The sequence below is a fragment of the Miscanthus floridulus genome, chromosome 3 (assembly GCF_019320115.1).
Source record: "Miscanthus floridulus cultivar M001 chromosome 3, ASM1932011v1, whole genome shotgun sequence".
NCBI lineage: Eukaryota > Viridiplantae > Streptophyta > Magnoliopsida > Poales > Poaceae > Miscanthus > Miscanthus floridulus.
In genome coordinates this window covers 92,743,119-92,761,386 of record NC_089582.1, presented here as the reverse complement: position 1 = coordinate 92,761,386, position 18,268 = coordinate 92,743,119, and the positions used below count along the sequence as shown (strand labels likewise).

At 43.2% G+C, this 18,268-nt stretch overlaps 1 protein-coding gene and 1 pseudogene across 1 annotated transcript; both read left to right on the top strand.

Annotated features, from left to right (window-relative positions):
- The first annotated feature begins 1,890 nt into the window (after nt 1–1,890).
- LOC136546133 (probable serine/threonine-protein kinase PBL28) lies at nt 1,891–5,265 on the top strand (annotated as a pseudogene).
- A 5,293-nt stretch (nt 5,266–10,558) lies between these two features.
- Nucleotides 10,559–12,386, top strand: LOC136544054 (uncharacterized). The gene is made up of 3 exons (XM_066536333.1): nt 10,559–10,909; nt 10,991–11,773; nt 12,198–12,386. Exons 1-3 carry the CDS (start codon nt 10,559–10,561, stop codon nt 12,384–12,386), a joined length of 1,323 nt encoding a protein of 440 aa, XP_066392430.1.
- The last annotated feature ends 5,882 nt before the right edge of the window (nt 12,387–18,268 follow it).

Here is an 18,268-nt window from a genome sequence, read left to right as displayed (position 1 = left end):
TTCGTGAATCTCGTGATTTGCCGGTTCGATCCTTCGGAGGTGCTCATAGGGATAGGGTTTACGTACGTGTGTTCATAGAGTGAGTATGCGTGTGTATTATGGACGTCTACGTTATACTGTGTAATTCTAAATAAAAAACAACACAGAACAAGTTTAAAAACCGTTGATCAATTTTTATTGAGGTACATATTGCACCAACCAAATAATATCATTCTAATCATCAACCCGAGCTCCTATAACGGCTAACAATTTTGAGGCGCATGAGTATAAGAAATCTGTGAATAAATATGGTTCCATAGTTAATGATTTTTTATATTTAATCATTGTCAATTATTTATTTATTTTCTAACATGTACAATACCCCCTAATATTTATGCAACTGTGATAGATTTTGATTACATATTACTATATGTCTTTTTTCATAATTGTTACATTAATAGGCTTAGCACTCCTTGCTTGCATGTATATGTGCAATGCATAACACACATCATGGATGTATACTTTGACGTAGTTTTTTTTTCCATGTATTTATAAGGAAGTTGCTATGTTTGGGTCGCTTGAATTTTCAGGCGTCAATCTTAAACAATCAACTTGTACAACTAAAAGATATTTTATTTTATAATCAAACAATGAAAAAATTACATTGTTGTGTATACCACAACAAAAAATCAAGCACATGAAAATATAGGAGAAATATATTTATAATAGTAGAAGTGCCACTAAAAACACAAAAGTTGGTAATTTGGAATCATGTATGTATGGGTATTTTAGGTTTTTTAATAATGATAGAGGTGAGAATTTAGATAATAATTTTTTGTAATAGTAAATGTGGGTAATTTAGATGGAAAGTCGGAGGTATGTGAAATGCCTAGTTGTAGTATTGAGTGTGTAAGACCGGATGCTGCTCATGTGCTTCCACTTGGTCAGTAGTCAAGCTCAAAAAAAAAAAAAACCTTGGTCAATAGTCAGTAGGTACCCTGCTCATGAAATACCGGAGTCCACAGTGATAAACTCTCAAGCAAGTGCAACGTTCTGCGGACCTAAATGTTCACCAACTAGATATTTTAATATAATAACCAATAAATAATTCATAAGTCCAATCTGATGACGAAGGCCAGATCTAATGCTTTTGAATTCTGGGCACACGAACGTGCACACTGTGCATGCGTAATGTAGCGACTCCTGTTAAGTGGCGAGTTTGGTCATTTGTTCGACCTACACCCAGAAGGCAGAAGCAACCACCTCACCTACAACTTCACCGCCCCGGCCTGCAACTGCAACCTCGAACTAACCCGTCGCCATCACAAAACTTCAGAGTTCAGAGGACTGATCTCCAACCAAAGAAACGCTTGCGAAACAAACTTACCCCACTAAAGACGACTGATCGTCCGTTTCACTTCACCGCGTCGAAATCAGCCTGGATTTGGATGATCCCATCAACCGCTCGCTCGCCTCTCTCCCGTTGCAACACTGATCAGATCATTATCTACAGATCTTGCGACGATGTTGACCCTATCACAGTATATTCTTCTGGTTAATTACCCTTGAAGCTGTAGGTATATGTATATATATTCTTTATTAACTAATGTGTATCATCTTCATCTCCTTCCGTTGGCCGGTTCGCGGTTTTCATTTGGAATGTCGTGGACAGATTGAAAACCAAAGAAGAGATCGACCACCTGGATTAATTGCGGGGTTGGTTCGGCACAAAAGAAATTCATCACTACTGGAGCTTGACAGCTTCCTGATAACGGCTACATTGCAACCACCGCCACCGCTCCTTCCTCCTCCTCTTCCTCATTCCTTGTCGCTGTCACCGCGCCCATTTGTCCCTCCAGACGTCCCCGTCGCCACGCACCATTTCGCCAGAATTTGTGCCCAAAAACCTATCCCACAGCACCAACCAAACAGGCTTCATCTCCCTCCCACTTGTCATTCAAACTCGATGCATTTCCGCTTCTCGCAAAGCTACAAGCTTGTTAATTTGCTGCAACTGCAATAACCTGTCGTCTGTTTGGGCATTTCTTGGCCCCAAAGCAGGCTCCATGGCCATCCATCTATCCATGCCTTGCTAGTTGCTAGTTGCCATTTTGCCAATGCCTTGGTCGCCCACGCCTGCTCGCTTCGCGTTGTCCTCTTTTTACTTCTTGGCCAACACCACTTAGGTGGCGCGTCTCGTCGTCGTCCTTGCCTCCCAAGAGACCGTCCCCTTCTTTACCCTTGATCCTTCCTCGCTCGCTGCCTGCACACGCCTGTGCTGTACTGCACCTCCGTGCGCTCCTGTACGTCCTCTCTCACCATTCATCCATGATCCATCCTTGCTTGTGACCCTGTCCATCCACTGTTCACATCAGATTCTCCGTGGCTTCTCTCAATCAGATCAGGTCAGCCTTCTGATCTTTGCATGTTCATCCTGTGTTTGTTTTTATCTCCAACTGAATCGCCAACTGGATCCTGTGCCGTGATACTTGCAGTGGTAGCCATATTTCCAGTTCCTCCAGGACACGTGCTTTTCTCATAAAGTGTACTAGTCCTCTGTGCGTGCAAACGGCCAGAGCAAGGAATATATCTCGGTTGTTCATCACGGGAAGGTATCCTGGAAGAAGAAGAAGAACTGGATAGATGCATCGTCAGAAAGTGTGACGAAACACGAAAGGTTGCTTGGCGTCCGTAGTTCCATCATTAGCCTTCGGCTCAAATGGAGCTAGGAGGCTTTAAGATGTTCAACATAGTTTTATCGTGGAACAAGAGGCGGAGAAGCAGATCACTTGATCAGTTAAATCCCTGTGAGTAATACAACTCTTCTTTTTCTCTCGTTTAATCGAATTAATTAGTCCTTCTGAATTTCCTATCGTTTCTCTTATGATGATATGAGTTAGCATTAGCAAGCAAAGCATGCAGGAATATAATCATTTTTTTTCGAAAGATCGGAATATAATAATTTCACTTGACTACTAGTTGATGCCCTGCCCTGTGCCCTACATGGAATTCTGATGATCTGAACGGACCTCCTCTGCATTCTGCAGGGGTGTACAAGCCGGCCGAGCTATGGCAGGCGAAGGAGCATCAGCCGCCGCCCAAGAAACGCAGCTGCACGATGGTGTTCACGCTCAAGGAGATGGAGGAGGCCACCAACATGTTCAGCGACCGCAACCTCGTCGGCAAGGGCGGCTTCGGCCGGGTTTACAGAGGCGTCCTCAAGGATGGCCAGGTGCTTGCTTGCTTGCTTTTCACCAATCCTTCTCTCTGTCTGTCTCTTTCTTTTTTTTGTCGGCGCGGGCTTATTCTCAGACGCACGCTAACGTACTTGTTTGGTTAAGCTCCGGTGTTGATGTCAATGTGTCAGCTTTGATGAGAAGCATTTCAAATAATTGAGTTTTTGTCCAATGATTCATGTTCGGAAGAGAAGCTCTTTCTTGTTGTTGCATTGCATGTATTTGTTGGCATATCATTAAATTTTGTAGGCGATAGATAGTCAGCTGACCTGGATGTGATACGTCAGCAGATAGCGAAGATCAGACTATCAGAGTGGTGTGACATTTCGTCTTAACATCCACTTATGAAGAAAACAATGTGGCAACCACCGGCCAAATTGTGTCACTCATCATTTGATTCTTCTCGAGACAAAACTTGAAACTGAAGTTCTGAGCATATGACCAACAAACAATACACCAGTTTTGAGATCGTCTTAGCTCACTAGTTTCAGTAATTCATCAATTACATGCATGGTTCAGAAGTTGCATCTGACGACCGTATATGATTGAACTCTGCTGTGCTGAACGTGAAGATCGTTGCCATCAAGAAGATGGACCTGCCCACTTCGAAGCAGGCCGACGGCGAGCGCGAGTTCCGGGTGGAGATCGACATCCTGAGCAGGCTAGATCCACCCCAACCTGGTCACGCTCATCGGCTACTGCGCCGACGGCAAGCACCGGTTCGTCGTCTACGAGTTCATGCCCAGAGGCAACCTCCAGGACATCCTCAATGGTACTGGTGACACCACAGTATTCACTATTCAGAGGTGGCAGGATGATGATGTTCAGAGGTGACACTCTGAGTCTGACATTCTTTTTCTTCATCAGGCATTGGGGAGGTGAGGATGGACTGGCCACTGCGCCTGCGGATCGCACTGGGCGCAGGCGCGGGCGCTGGCCTACCTGCACTCCAGCACGGCCGTCGGCGTCCCCGTCGTCCACAGGGACTTCAAGTCCAGCAACATGCTCCTCACCGAGCACTACGAGGCAAAGGTACGTAGACACGTAGCAGTTCCGGCCACGGCAATCTCTGCTCTGCTCTTCTCCGCTGCTCAAACGGAAGCATGAAAAGCTCACCACCTCTGCTCTGCATTTCACTGCACGCCGGCCGGCCGGATCCAGATCTCGGACTTCGGGCTTGCCAAGCTACTGCAGCAGGACCAGGACCTGCACACCACCACCAGGGTGCTGGGCACGTTCGGCTACTTCGACCCCGAATACGCGCTGGTATGGTCTCGATCATGAATCAAGAATGATCCTTCGCATTGAGCTCAGCTCATCAGGTTCCTGCATGCCATTGCCATGCCACTGCAAAATCAGAGTTTAGTTTGTTTCCAGACAGGGAAGCTGACGCTGCAGAGCGACGTCTACGCGTTCGGCGTGGTGCTGCTGGAGCTGCTGACGGGGCGACGAGCCATCGACCTGAGCCAGGGCCCGCAGGAGCAGAACCTCATCGTGGGCATCCACCAGGTGGTGGGCGACCGCAAGAAGCTGCGCAAGGTGGTGGACCGGGACATGCCCAAGGGCTCCTACACGGTGGAGTCCGTGTCCATGTTGGCCGCGCTCGCCGCGCGCTGCGTCTGCTTCGACAGCGCCGGCCGCCCCGCCATGCAGGACTGCGTCAAGGAGCTCCAGTTCATCATGTACGCCAACATGAAGATATGATGATATCGATCACTCTCTCGCTCAGAATCGGAATGTCCGATCTGGAGGGTGCAAACCGCGCATGGGTTTTGAGACGGGGCGCATGCAGTGCAGCTGCTGGATTGCAATTGTAGCTGGTCTGCAGCTTTTGTTTGGTTGATTGATGAAACGAATTGTTAAAAAGGGATGCTCTCATGATCATGATACTTGTACAGGCTTATATAGTTACTACTAGTAGTAACTACTCTTTGCGATAGGAATGTATGTACTTTGGTCTGCAAATGCGAAATGCATTTCGTAATAAACAAAATGTGGATACCAAACAATAAGGGCTCTGTTTGGGACCGAAAATTCCATTTGAGATTAATTAAGGAGAGATTTTAAAATCAAGAATTTCCTAGTAATGCATTTGTATTTGTGATTTGTCACCCAGCTGAGCGGAGTTCACTGCTCACATGCATAGGCTTGTTTGTTTGGGCGAAGACTTCCAAAAGTTACTTTTCAAATGGTAATGCTACGCATCTTACAATGGACACGAGCAAATCGTCGGACCCTCCCGCAGGTCCACCGCCTCGTTGCTTACGCTTTTATCCCGCCGCTCACTTTGTCCGTGAGTTTATTAAAAAAAATCACTCATCCTTATCCCTTCCGCTTCCTCCTCCCCTGTTGCAGCGCCTTGCGGCTGCCCCGTCCTGGACGCAGACGCGCACTCCCCTCGCTGCTGCCGCACGCCCCGTCGCTCGCCCCCTCCCGTCGCGTGCTTTGGTGTTGGTGGTGCTCGCTCCGCCCGTAGCGCGCACCGCCCGCCCAGGCCGACCCAAGCCCGGTGCTGGTGGCGGTGGTGCTCTCGCGCACGCTGGTGCTGGATGCTAGTGGTGCTCTCGCGCCGCCACTCGCCGCCGGCTCCCACCTCGACGGCCGAAACTGACCGGCACATGCGCTTCCTCTCCCCTATGTTGCAAATATATGTTTCAAGTGTTTTAAACGTTTCAGAGGTATGTTGCACATGTTGCATACGTTGCAAGTGTTTCAAAAACATGTTGCTAGAGTTTGTTCAAAATGTTTCATCTCCAAACGTATGTTGCAAGCGTTTTGATCTACATGTTGCATATGTTTGACACATATGTTGCAACAGTATGTTTTAAATATTTCATCTGTCACAGTCTTTCGTTGCGGCAAGTGTTTTCATGTTGCAAGTTACAAGTGTTCTATCTAGTTGCTGCATATGTTTTCACATATATGTTGCAAGTGTATGTTCCAGATGTTTCATCTGTTTCAGACACATGTTGTTGCACGTGTTTCATATTGTTCGGAGAGTCAGGGGAGCGGGGGAATGATGGTGGCACGGCATGGGCGCCGGGGAATGGGGCACGACGAGCCAGTGGGACGGTGGACATGGCATGCGACGCGTTGGGGGTCGGCGGTCGGGGGCATGACAGGGCACGACGAACGTATGGGGACGGGGTGCGCGAATGAGGGCGGGTCGAATCGAGGTGAACGAGGCAGATTGCGAGCAAGTCTTACAGACGCGACGACGGCACAATGCGCATACGGACAGGGCGAATTAGCGGATAGGGGGCAGGCTCTGTAGGCGCGCGGGGGAAACGGCCATCCGACAGAATCCTATCTTGTCGGACGTTCGGGCGCTAGCACGTCCCCTTTTCAAAAGTTGTTTGTGAAAAGCGGCTTTTAGATTAGCTTAACCTATTTTAGCTTTTTTGTCAAAATTTAACGACATTCATATAAAAAGGTACTAACGTTATGTATTATATGAACTAAATATCATTACATTATTAATCAAATAATATATTTTTATAGCGAATCTATTTAGACATATAAATGTTGAAATTGATTTTTATTTAATCAAACTCAAAAAATAATTTAGTCGAAACATATATAATTACACTCCTCTTAGAGCAACTCTAGTAGGTCCCCTACTTGATCCTCCATATAGTGAAATATAGGTATCTAGTCCAAAAACACAAATGCAGCATGCCCTACTATAGCCCTCAAATTTGAGTGGGCACCCAAATCCTCCATCCGGCCCTAGTTCCTGGGACTCTAGAGGGAGCCCATACTTTCCAAATGCTGTTGTTTATCTCCCAGTCCCGTCCAGAACTACTCTCCCGAGCCCGACATGCCGCCGGCCGCCTAAAAGCTCTAGTTTGGTTTTGGTGAATTGATGAAACCCTAGGTACTAACCTTTGGCTCTAAGTGATTATAAGATAGGTTAGTACACACCAAGTGATAGAGCAAATGAATGAAGATCATAATAATCGTGGAGGCCATGGAGATGATCAAGCTCCGGACTTGGAAAAGAAGAAAGAGAAACACAAAATGGGCTCAAGGCAAAGGTATATTTGATAGGGCCATTTTGTTTTGGTGATCGAGACACATAGTGAGTGTGATCACATTTATAATAGATAGTCGTAATATTAAGAGGGGTGAAACTCGTCGTGAAATGCGATTATCAAAGTGCCACTAGATGTTCTAATTCATTGCATAAACATTTAGATTCTAGTGAGTGCTAACACCCTTGAAAATGCTTGTGGAAAATGCTAACACACATGCACAATAGTGATACACTTGGTGGTTGGCATATATTGAGCAAGGGTGGTGAACTTTGAGAGGTGGAGGAGGCGTCTCGTAGTGACCGGACGCTGCCCTAGCAGTGACTGGACTCGGTGCCTGCGTCCGATCAGTGGCGCACAAAGAAGGGCGTGCTTAGGCATGTGACCGGACTCTGGTCCAAGTGAGGGACTAGACACGCAGGGGTGCGTCCGGTCTCGCTGAAGTGGCATGGCGCGAATGAGCTGGAGAGGACCGAACTCTGCCTAGGTCCAATTAGCCTCGACCTGACGCGTCTGATTGTGTTTTGCCGGCTCTAGACCCTCTCTGGAGTCGACCGAACTCCAGACGGCTGCGTGTCTGGTCGCTCCATGGCTGGTCCAATCGGTGGCGTTGTGGCGCCAGCACGCGCGTGAGCGGATGCTGCTCTGGCACGTCTAGTCCTACCACGGTGCATCCAGTCATTACTTAACGCACGTGCGCGAGGGTTACTGACCGTTGGGATCACGCGGCGGAGTCCGGATCGTGGGGACACATTGATGAGGATATCCCAACAGTACATGCTAGCTCAAGTATCAACAACTCACCATCCAACATCAAGAATACAAATGAAGGACCGCTTACATGAAGTCGTGCCAAGAAACTACAAGAGCAGGTGAATTCATTCCAAACTGATTATAATTTCAACACTTCTAAGAATGTTATACTACCTAAAAGTTCTATCTTGATGTTGCTTAGGTATGCACATGAAGACATGGAAGACATGGTGCTACAAAATCACCCTGTCGGAAAAGTATCACGGATGGACGACCGGACCTAGGAAGAAGTAGCACGGATGGATGACCAGACCTCAAAAAGAAACAGTCATGAAGGTCCATGCAGACATTTTGGAAAGCTTCTCAAGTCTATTTTCCAATGCAACAAGCCCCACCTCATTTGGACGTCACAATAAGGAGTTATGTACAGATTAGTCAAGACTGCTCAGAAGGTCAACAGTTTCTTAAAATAGAATGTTGGTACAACTTCCCATGTAAAACTGTACCACTCTACAATGTTTCGTGGTGCATGTTGCACATGGCTGGAAAGATTATTGAGTCTACTTTCACACCCAATAAACGGCTCGTCATTTTGACTTCCCACTAGGGAGTTACAACTCTTTTAGTGGAGACTGCTCTGGAGGGAAACAACCGCGTGAAGACTCTTGGAAATCCATTTCGTGGAAGCCTTTTCACATACTCTATCTTTTCATTTCCTTTTCATGTTCATACCTATCAAGGAGGGTTGTTCCTAGTATAAATATCCCTATGCTTTCAAGCAAACGAAGACTTTAGATGATCAGAATACAAACCCCTTTGTTCAGTTGTGTGCTAACAAAACCAGAGAGAGATCTCTACCCCTTGCTCTTGTGTTTTCCTTCACGGAGATTACAGAAGTGGCCGCGTCATCGGCATCCAATCCATGCTCCTGGTCCATCGATTCCAGGTTGCGTAGGTTGGATTCTTTGAGAGTGTGGTTGGGCAAATCCTTGGTTCAGGCTGCCGTATAGAGACGGTGGTTAGCTCCTTGTGTGTGTCGTCAGGTTGCACTAGTTATCGCTGGTTGCAACAAGTTATCGGCTGTTCATCAGCTAGTTGTCAAGATCAAGATCCTACGTCGTGAAGATCGAAACCAAGGATCTCATCATCTGGTATCAAAGCTTCAGTTGCCATGGTAGGATTCTTTACCCTTAGCTACATATAAATTTTTGTTCATCCTATCCACCAAAAAACCAGAAAAATATTTGCCATAGCCCTTTGTTTCAATCTGTTTTTCTAGTGAGCTTTGTTAAGTTTCGGTCCATTAGAGTGTTTGTTTTAGTTGCTGATCATATTATCCTTCGCGTGTCCTTTGTGCCTCTTTTATATATATCTGAAAATCCCCACAAAAAAATCTAAAACTCGTATCATCCTTCGCGTTAACTTTGATCCTATCAAGTTACAGCCGACGGTTGTGTCTTGTTTCTATCAAATAAAAAGTGTGCAAGTGTTATATCTAATCTTGTTTTTAGTTCTATAAAAAAAGTGTGTCAACAATAAAGAAGAAAGAAAAGTTGCAAAAAAAAAGAGTTGAGAAAAGTTGTGAATGAAGAGTTGAAAGATCAGTTTGTTATATGCACATGTTCTGAAATTTTTCATCAAGTTACACAACCAGATTGCTATCCATCCCTTAGTGCAAAATTTTACTTGGGTTTGATTGAAACACTTGCATCCTAAGCATACTCCTTGTTTGCATCAAATCTGAATTTTCTTTGCGCGTGTGTTTGATCCATTTACATCACTTATGTTTTGTAGTCAGCACTAGGCATTGGACTTCTAGTTTGGACTACAATTTAGCTTTACAATATCTAGAATTCAGATTGCATTCCTTGTGTATCATTCCCCCACCAAGCTTCACTTAGAAACCATCATAATAGGAACGCTGATCTTATATTCGCTTAACCATCACTTTCTTGTTACCACCTCGCATTGCCCTTCTGTAATCCGCAGGAATTCATAAGAGCTCGGTTGGTAAGAGAGGTGAGGTTGTGAGATTCCACATATATTTTCCTATTCCACAAATATCTATTGTTCGTATTTAGCTAACCTTATAGGAAGATGGGTGGAGTTGAGATAGAAGATTGTGTTACTATGGCACAATTTAATGAACTAAAGCAAAGCATGGAAGACAAGCAAGATCAGTTGTCATAAGATCTTCAGGCCCTTATGATTGAAATTAGAGGACGTCGCCAACCTCATGATGGTGCAAGCAACCAAGGTGAAGATGCCGTTGAAAGTGAAGAAGAAGGTGCTGCTCGACTTGTAAGAGAACAACAGAGACGTAGAGAGCGAGCTGCTGCACATGCGAGAAGGCCTCCACCTCTAGGGTGTGGAGATGGTGGTAGAGGTGCTGATTGTGATTGTGGAAGAGGTCTTGGACTAGAGGGAAGTGGGACTGAAGAAGAGGATGGAGAAGAAGAAGAGGTTGAACAACCCCATAATGATGGTCGTCGTCACCGAGGAAATCGTGGGCGTAATTAGCTAAATGAGGAGAGGTTTGGCAAGCTAAAATTTAACATGCCCAGGTTTGATGGAGGGTTTGATCCTGAAGCATATCTTACTTGGGAATTGAATGTTGATAAAAATTTTCATGTGCACAATTATTCTGAGCAGAAGAAGATGGCCATGGCTGCTCTTGAGTTTGATGGTTATGCTCTAATCTGGTGGGAACAAATGCTCAATGATAGAGAAGAAGCTGGGCAAGGTGATGTTTGTTTATGGGCTGAAATGAAGAGAGAAATGAGAGCAAGGTTTGTCCCCAAACATTATCGTCGTGATCTATTTGACAAGCTGCAGAATTTGAAGCAAGGAAGCCTTAATGTTGATGAGTATTATAAAGAGATGGAGAAGGCGATGATTAGAGCCAATGTAGATGAAGATGAAGAGTAATCAATTGCACGTTTTATGTCAGGGCTGCATCGCAATATTCAGCACATTGTTGAATTTCAGCAGTACCGCAACTTTATTGAATTGGTACGTCAAGCTAGTAAAGCTGAGCGTCAGTTGCAGCAGGACATGAAGTCCAACAGAGGAGTATCTTTCAGCACAAGAAGTATACCAAGTGGAAGCAAATTTACACCAAGAGGTAGTACAAGCAGAGGTACAATTTCCAACTCAAGTGGTGGTGCACGATCAAGCAATTTTGGTGCTTCTAGTGGCAAAGAGCTGGCTGCTCCAAGTAAGAGGAACAAATCAGCAAACTCATCATCTATTTCAGTGGGTTCTTCAACCAAGAGTAGTGGAATTCAATGCTTCAAGTGTGGAGGTCATGGTCATGTTATAAAGGAGTGTCCAAACAATCGAACCATCATTGTAAATGACCAAGGAGAGTATGAATCTGCTAGTGAGAAAGAACAAGAAGATGTTAAAGAGGAAGATAATCATGAGAAGAAAATCTATGCATTTGAAATTGGTGCTGCTCTTGTTGTAACTCAGATTTTGAGTGTACAAATGAGTGAAGCTAAAAGTGGACAGCGGCACAATCTTTTTCAAACTAGAGCCAAGGTTGAAGACAAGGTGTGCCAAGTAATCATTGATGGTGGAAGTTGCCACAATCTTGCTAGCAAAGAAATGGTTGAAAAGCTTGGTTTAAAGTTGCTGAAACATCCTCATCCATATCATGTGCAATGGTTAAATAATTCAGGTTCCATTAAGATTGGACAAAGAGTGAAAGTTCCTTTCAAGATTGGTGAATATGTTGACACCGTGGAGTGTGATGTGGCACTGATGACAGTATGCCATATGCTGTTGGGAAGACCCTGGCAATATGATCGGTCATCTCTACATTGTGGTCGAGCCAATCAATACACCATCAAGTGGAAGGGCAAGGAGTTGATACTTAAACCCATGACACCACAACAAATCCTAGCTGAGCACTTGCAAAAGAGCTCTGATGTGAGGAATGAGAGTGAAAAAGAAGGAAAGAAAAATAATTTGAGTGCCTTCCACAAATAGGAGAGTGAGAGCCACAAGCCAAACATGAGAGATAACAAAAAAAAGAGAGGGAGAGAACTTAGTGATGATAGCCACAAAATCTGAAATGAGAGATGTGAGGAAAAAACCAGATCAAGTATTAATCATACTTGTGTGCAAGGACACATTGCTTTCAGCTAACGACTTAACATCTATCCCTAGTGTTGTTGCACATGTTTTGCAGGAATACAAAGATGTTTTTCTAGAGGAAACACCTGCTGGACTTCCCCCCTTACGTGGCATTGAACATCAAATTGATTTCATCCCTGAAGCTACACTTCCAAACCGTCCTGCATACCGCACTAACCCTGAAGAAACCACGGAAATTCAAAGGCAAGTACAAGCACTTTTAGATAAAAGGATATGTGCGTGAAAGTTTAAGTCCTTGTGCTGTCTCCGTGATTTTGGTGCTAAAGAAAGATGATTCATGGAGGATGTGTGTAGATTATAGAGCCATAAATAACATCATTGTTCGCTTTCGTCATCCTATTCCTAGGCTAGATGACATGCTAGATGAATTGAGTGGATCTATGATATTCTCTAAAATTGATTTGAGAAGTGGTTACCATCAAATTAGAATGAACATTAGAGATGAATGGAAAACTACTTTTAAAACAAAGTTTGGGATGTACGAATGGTTAGTTATGCCTTTTGGTTTGACTAATGCACCTAGTACATTCATGAGATTGATGAATCATGTCTTGCGAGCATTCATTGGAAAATTTGTTGTTGTTTACTTTGATGATATCCTAATTTACAACAAGTCAATGGAGGATCATGTTGATCATATTCAACAAGTTTTAGACGTGCTCAAAAAGGAAAAAATATTTGCTAACCTTGAGAAGTGCACATTTTGTACAGATCAGGTTGTGTTTCTAGGTTTTGTTATTTCAGGTTCAGGAATCTAGGTTGACGAATCAAAGGTGGAAGCATTGAAGGATTGGCCAACTCCTAAAAATGTAAGCCAGGTGAAAAGTTTTCATGGACTTGCTGGTTTTTACAGGAGATTTGTGGGAGATTTTAGCACCATAGCTGCTTCATTGAATGAGTTAACAAAAAAAGGTGTTGCCTTCCAATGGGGTGAGCCACAAGAGAAAGCTTTCCAAGAATTGAAGAAAAGGTTATCCGAAACCCCCTTGCTTGTGTTGCCGGTTTCACAAAAACCTTTGAGGTTGAATGTGATGCAAGTGGGATTGGGATCAGAGGTGTTTTCATGCAAATTGGATAGCCCATGGTGTAGTTCATGAGAAGTTGGGAGGAGCACAACTGAACTATTCGGTGTATGATAAGGAGTTGTATGCTTTGGTAAGAACACTTGAGACTTGGCAACATTACTTATGGCCAAAAGAATTTGTTATTTATTTAGATCATGAGGCTTTGAAATATTTAAAGGGCCAAGCAAAACTGAACTGTAGACATGCCAAATGGGTTGAATTCATTGAAACTTTTCCATATGTTGTGAAATACAAGAAAGGTATGGAAAACATTGTTGCTGATGCTTTATCTCATAAAAATGTTTTGTAAAATCAACTTGATGTTAAGGTGCCAAGACTTGAAAACATAAAAGAATTATACCCCGCTGATCATGACTTTTCATAACCATATACAAAATGTACAACTAGAAAAGGATGGGAAAAATATCATGTACATGATGGATTTTTGTTTAGAGCTAACAAATTGTATATTCCAAGTTGCTCTCTTGTTGTTACAGGAAACACATGCATGAGGATTGATGGGTCACTTTGGATGGAGAAAGACATATGAGATGTTGGATAACCATTTCTATTGGCCAAAGATGAGAAGAGACGTTCAAAGACTTGTGCAAAGATGCATCGCTTGTAACAAAGCTAAGTCAAAACTAAACCCCCATGGTTTATATACTCCCTTGCCTGTTCCTAGTGCTCCATGGGAAGACATTAGCATGGATTTCTTTTTGGGTTTACCAAGGACAAAGAGGGGAAGGGATTCAATTTTTGTTGTTGTTGATAGATTCTCTGAAATGGCACATTTTATACCATGTCATAAAAGAGATTATGCAACCCACATAGCTTCTCTATTTTTCAGGGAAATTGTGAGATTGCATGGCATGCCCAAGATGATTGTTTTAGACCATGACACCAAGTTTTTGAGGTACTTTTGGAAGACGTTGTGGGCAAAACTAGGGACAAGGCTGCTGTTTTCCACCACTTGCCACCCTCAAACGGATGGGCAAACTGAAGTAGTGAATAGAACACTTTCTATGCTACTGTGAGCCTTGATAAAGAAGAACTTAAAGGAATGGGAAGAGTGCTTACCACATGTGAAATTCACTTATAACAGGGCAGTACACTCTACAACTAATATGTGTCCTTTTGGAGTTGTATATGGTTTCAAACCACTTGCTTCGATTGATTTGTTGCCTCTACCATTGCAAGGAAGAAGTAACATGGAAGCCTCCAAGCGTGCGTCTTATGTCAAGAAGATTCATGAGAAGACCAAAGAAGCAATTGAGAAAAGGTCCAAGTACTATGCTGAATGGGCAAACAAGCATCTCAAGAAGGCGACATTTGAACCTAGAGATTTAGTTTGGGTACATCTTCGCAAAGACCGCTTTCTAGAGAAGCACAAATCCAAGTTGATGCCACGAGGAGATGGTCCATTTAGAGTGTTGTCCAAGATCAATGACAATGCCTATAAGATTTATCTCCCTGAGCATTATGGTGTTAGCAGATCCTTCAATGTTGCTGATTTAACACCATTCTTTGGGTTAGAAGAATCAGAGTCGAGGATGACTCCTTTTCAAGAGGGGGAGGATGATGAGGACATCCCAATGGTACATGCTAGCTCTAGTATCAACATCTAACCATCCAACATCAAGAATACAAATCAAGGACCGCTTACACGAGGTCGTGCCAAGAAACTACAAGAGCAGGTGAATTCATTCCTAACTGATTATAATTTCAACACTTCTAAGAATGTTATACTACCTAAAAGTTCTATCTTGATGTTTCTTAGGTATGCACATGAAGACATGGAAGACATGGTGCTACAAAATTGCCCCATCGGAAAAGTAGCATGGATGGATGACTGGACCTAGGAAGAAGTAGCACGGATGGATGATCGGACCTCAAAAAGAAATAGCCATGAAGGTCCATGAGGACATTTTGGAAAGCTTATCAAGTCTATTTTCCAATGCAACAAGCCCCACCTAATTTGGACATCACAATAAGGAGTTATGTATAGATTAGTCAAGACTGCTCAGAAGGTCAATAGTTTCTTGAAACAGAATGTTGGTACAACTTCCCATGTAAAACTGTACCACTCTACAATATTTTGTGGTGCATGTTGCACATGGATGGAAAGATTATTGAGTCTACTTTCACACCAAATAAACGACTCATCATTTTGACTTCCCACTAGGGAGTTACAACTCTTTTAGTGGAGACTGCTTTGGAGGGAAACAGCTGCGTGAAGACTCTTGGAAACCCATTTCGTGGAAGCCTTTTCACATACTCTATCTTTTCATTTCCTTTTCATGTTCATACCTATCAAGGATGGTTGTTCCTAGTATAAATATCCCTATGCTTCCAAGCAAATGAAGACTTTAGATGATCAGAATACAAACCCCTTTGTTCAGCTGTGTGCTAACAAAACCAGAGAGAGATCTCTACCCCTTGCTCTTGTATTTTCCTTCGTGGAGATTACAGAAGTGGCCGCGTCACCGGCATCCAATCCGTGCTCCTGGTCCATCGATTCTAGGTTGCATAGGTTGGATTCTTTGAGAGTGTGGTTGGGCAAATCCTTGGTTCAGGCTACCATATAGAGATGGTGGTTAGCTCCTTGTGTGTGTCGTTAGGTTGCACTAGTTATCGCTGCTTGCAGTAAGTTATCGGCTGTTCATCAGCAAGTTATCAAGACCAAGAACTATGGCAAAACCGCCCGAAATAACACATTTATGGAGGTGATAATCTTCCACTAAACACTAAGCACTCCAAAAGTGAGCCACATCAGGCAGTTCCATCGAGCGCACCCCATAGGAGAACCCGAAAATCTACATTTTTCAACAGGATCATAAATGGGAGAATAAAGCTTCCAACATTTTAGCCATTTCTTACATCACTTTTCATGCAACATCAGAGTATAATATTTATTATTTAAAACAATGGAATATAATCATGTTATTCGAGTTTCAGTGGAAATAAAATCATTTAATGATAAGATAAACATTAACATGATGATGCGTTATATACAACACAACAGGTGATAAGTTTTTCCATTGTAAAAACATTTTGGGTGAAAGTTTCAAATAAACTATATGTCTGCAACGTTAAGGAAATTCTCGCTGAGCCCACCAGGAGGTTTCCACACATAAGTGTCAGCTCCATATGTTCCTATCACCTGCAGCAGGGTAGAACAAACCCTGAGTACTTAATTGTACTCCACAAGACTTACCCGTCAGGAGGAAAGAAAAGACTCCAAGGATATGCAAGGCTATCTGGCTTGTGGGTTATTGCATCTGCAGGAAGCATTGCTAAAAGTGCGTCCTTATATTCAATTTCATTAGCAGTCACCATTAGTTCATTAACTAACCATTCTATATAAGCACATGTGCTACTTTCAAGCAGGTGGTAAGCAATCAGACCATTTTATCATCTTTTATATTCATGTTCTTACTACAGTGCTAGATCATAGACAAGTCATACCAGATTACTCGGTGATTCACGAATCAATGTGCCCAGTTGGGTACCCCAAAACACACGCCCCGCTTGTATCCCAGGCACAAGCAGGACCAACCCACCAGTCTCTTATCAAGGGGTCCACGTCCCCATCCAAACTTGGACTCCAAGCCCCCACACCTGAGTCCCAGACTCAGTGTGGTGCTTAGACCTCCACCATCCCCGTCTCCAATGAGTCGCTCTAGAAAGAGCCAGAACCCACAACAAGAGAGCAACGAGTCTTTCCTGCTCCCATAAACAAGTATGTGCTTAGAATAATAAGTCTGTGACCTGACTAGAATCCAATACAATAGACGGTCCTTAACCGACATAGGCGGAACAAGCGTAATCCGAGCCTTGCTTGAATGTCAAACCAAGTCTAGATCCAAGTACCATTCTGCTCGGTCTCCAATTAGCATTCATATATTTTCTATGTGATAGTAATATAACAACAACAATAATATCTTTCCTATCTCTCGCGAGTGACAGGCAATCACTCGACTTCTACCGGAGTCCTATAGCATAGCAATATACACAATCCTATCATACTAGTAAAACTCATAGGATAAGGACATATATATATGCAGGTAGGTTTCATTCAACTCCTTAAACTTAATGCATAAGCATAAAATAAAGTGCAGAATAATAAGGGTTATGCACCAGGACTTGCCTGGGTAAGATATAACCAAAAGTTAGCATTCCATCATGGTGGCATGATCCTCTAGACCATCCTTTTGATACTCTAGATGACTCCATGATCCTTCATTGTTCCTGTTAGGGTATACGTGGATGAAATGCAGAGACGTAATTAACCAACTACAACCGTGACAAGTAAAATATGATTTACGCCTCTCGAGCTAACAAGCTAGTTCTAACGATGACCGTACTTAGGCTATGTATCCATGTTGCTAAACCAAACGTTATTTCCCAATGATTGTTATAACTATACAAACCTAAGTTGTTTCTTTATTCCATTCTATCGATTTAATATCTATTCAAAATAGGGCATCATTATCTATCTAACAAACTAATTACTCTGGAGCTACAAAAAATTATAGGGAGCAGATAATAATATTAGGAATTTACTGTAAAATTTTCAGAGTCAACACTATCACCATTTTCCCACAAAAATTCCTACAAGTTTAGGTCTTATTAAAACTAAGCAATTTAAATTAATTATGGCAACCCTAAAAAATAATACAAAATATATGAACAAAATACACTAATAGGTAGATCATGATTTTAGGAATCTAACAAAATTAGTTTCATAATTTTTGGACACTTACACAAATTTATATTGACTTTTACAAGTTTGCCTCAGATAAATAAAAAAATGCTTTAGAAAACAAAAAGGGCTGGCAGCAACCAATTTGGCCCAGCAGCACAACGCAGCCCGCGCGGGCACAGCCACTCGCCAGTAGGCTGGCCCAACCGGCCCGCTGCACAAGCGCACCAGCATGTTTTGCAAATGAGTCCCTATGTTATGGGATAATCAGCGTCACCATGAAACACTATTGCAATAGACTCGAACTTTGCATCAAACACCCTAGATTAAATCGCC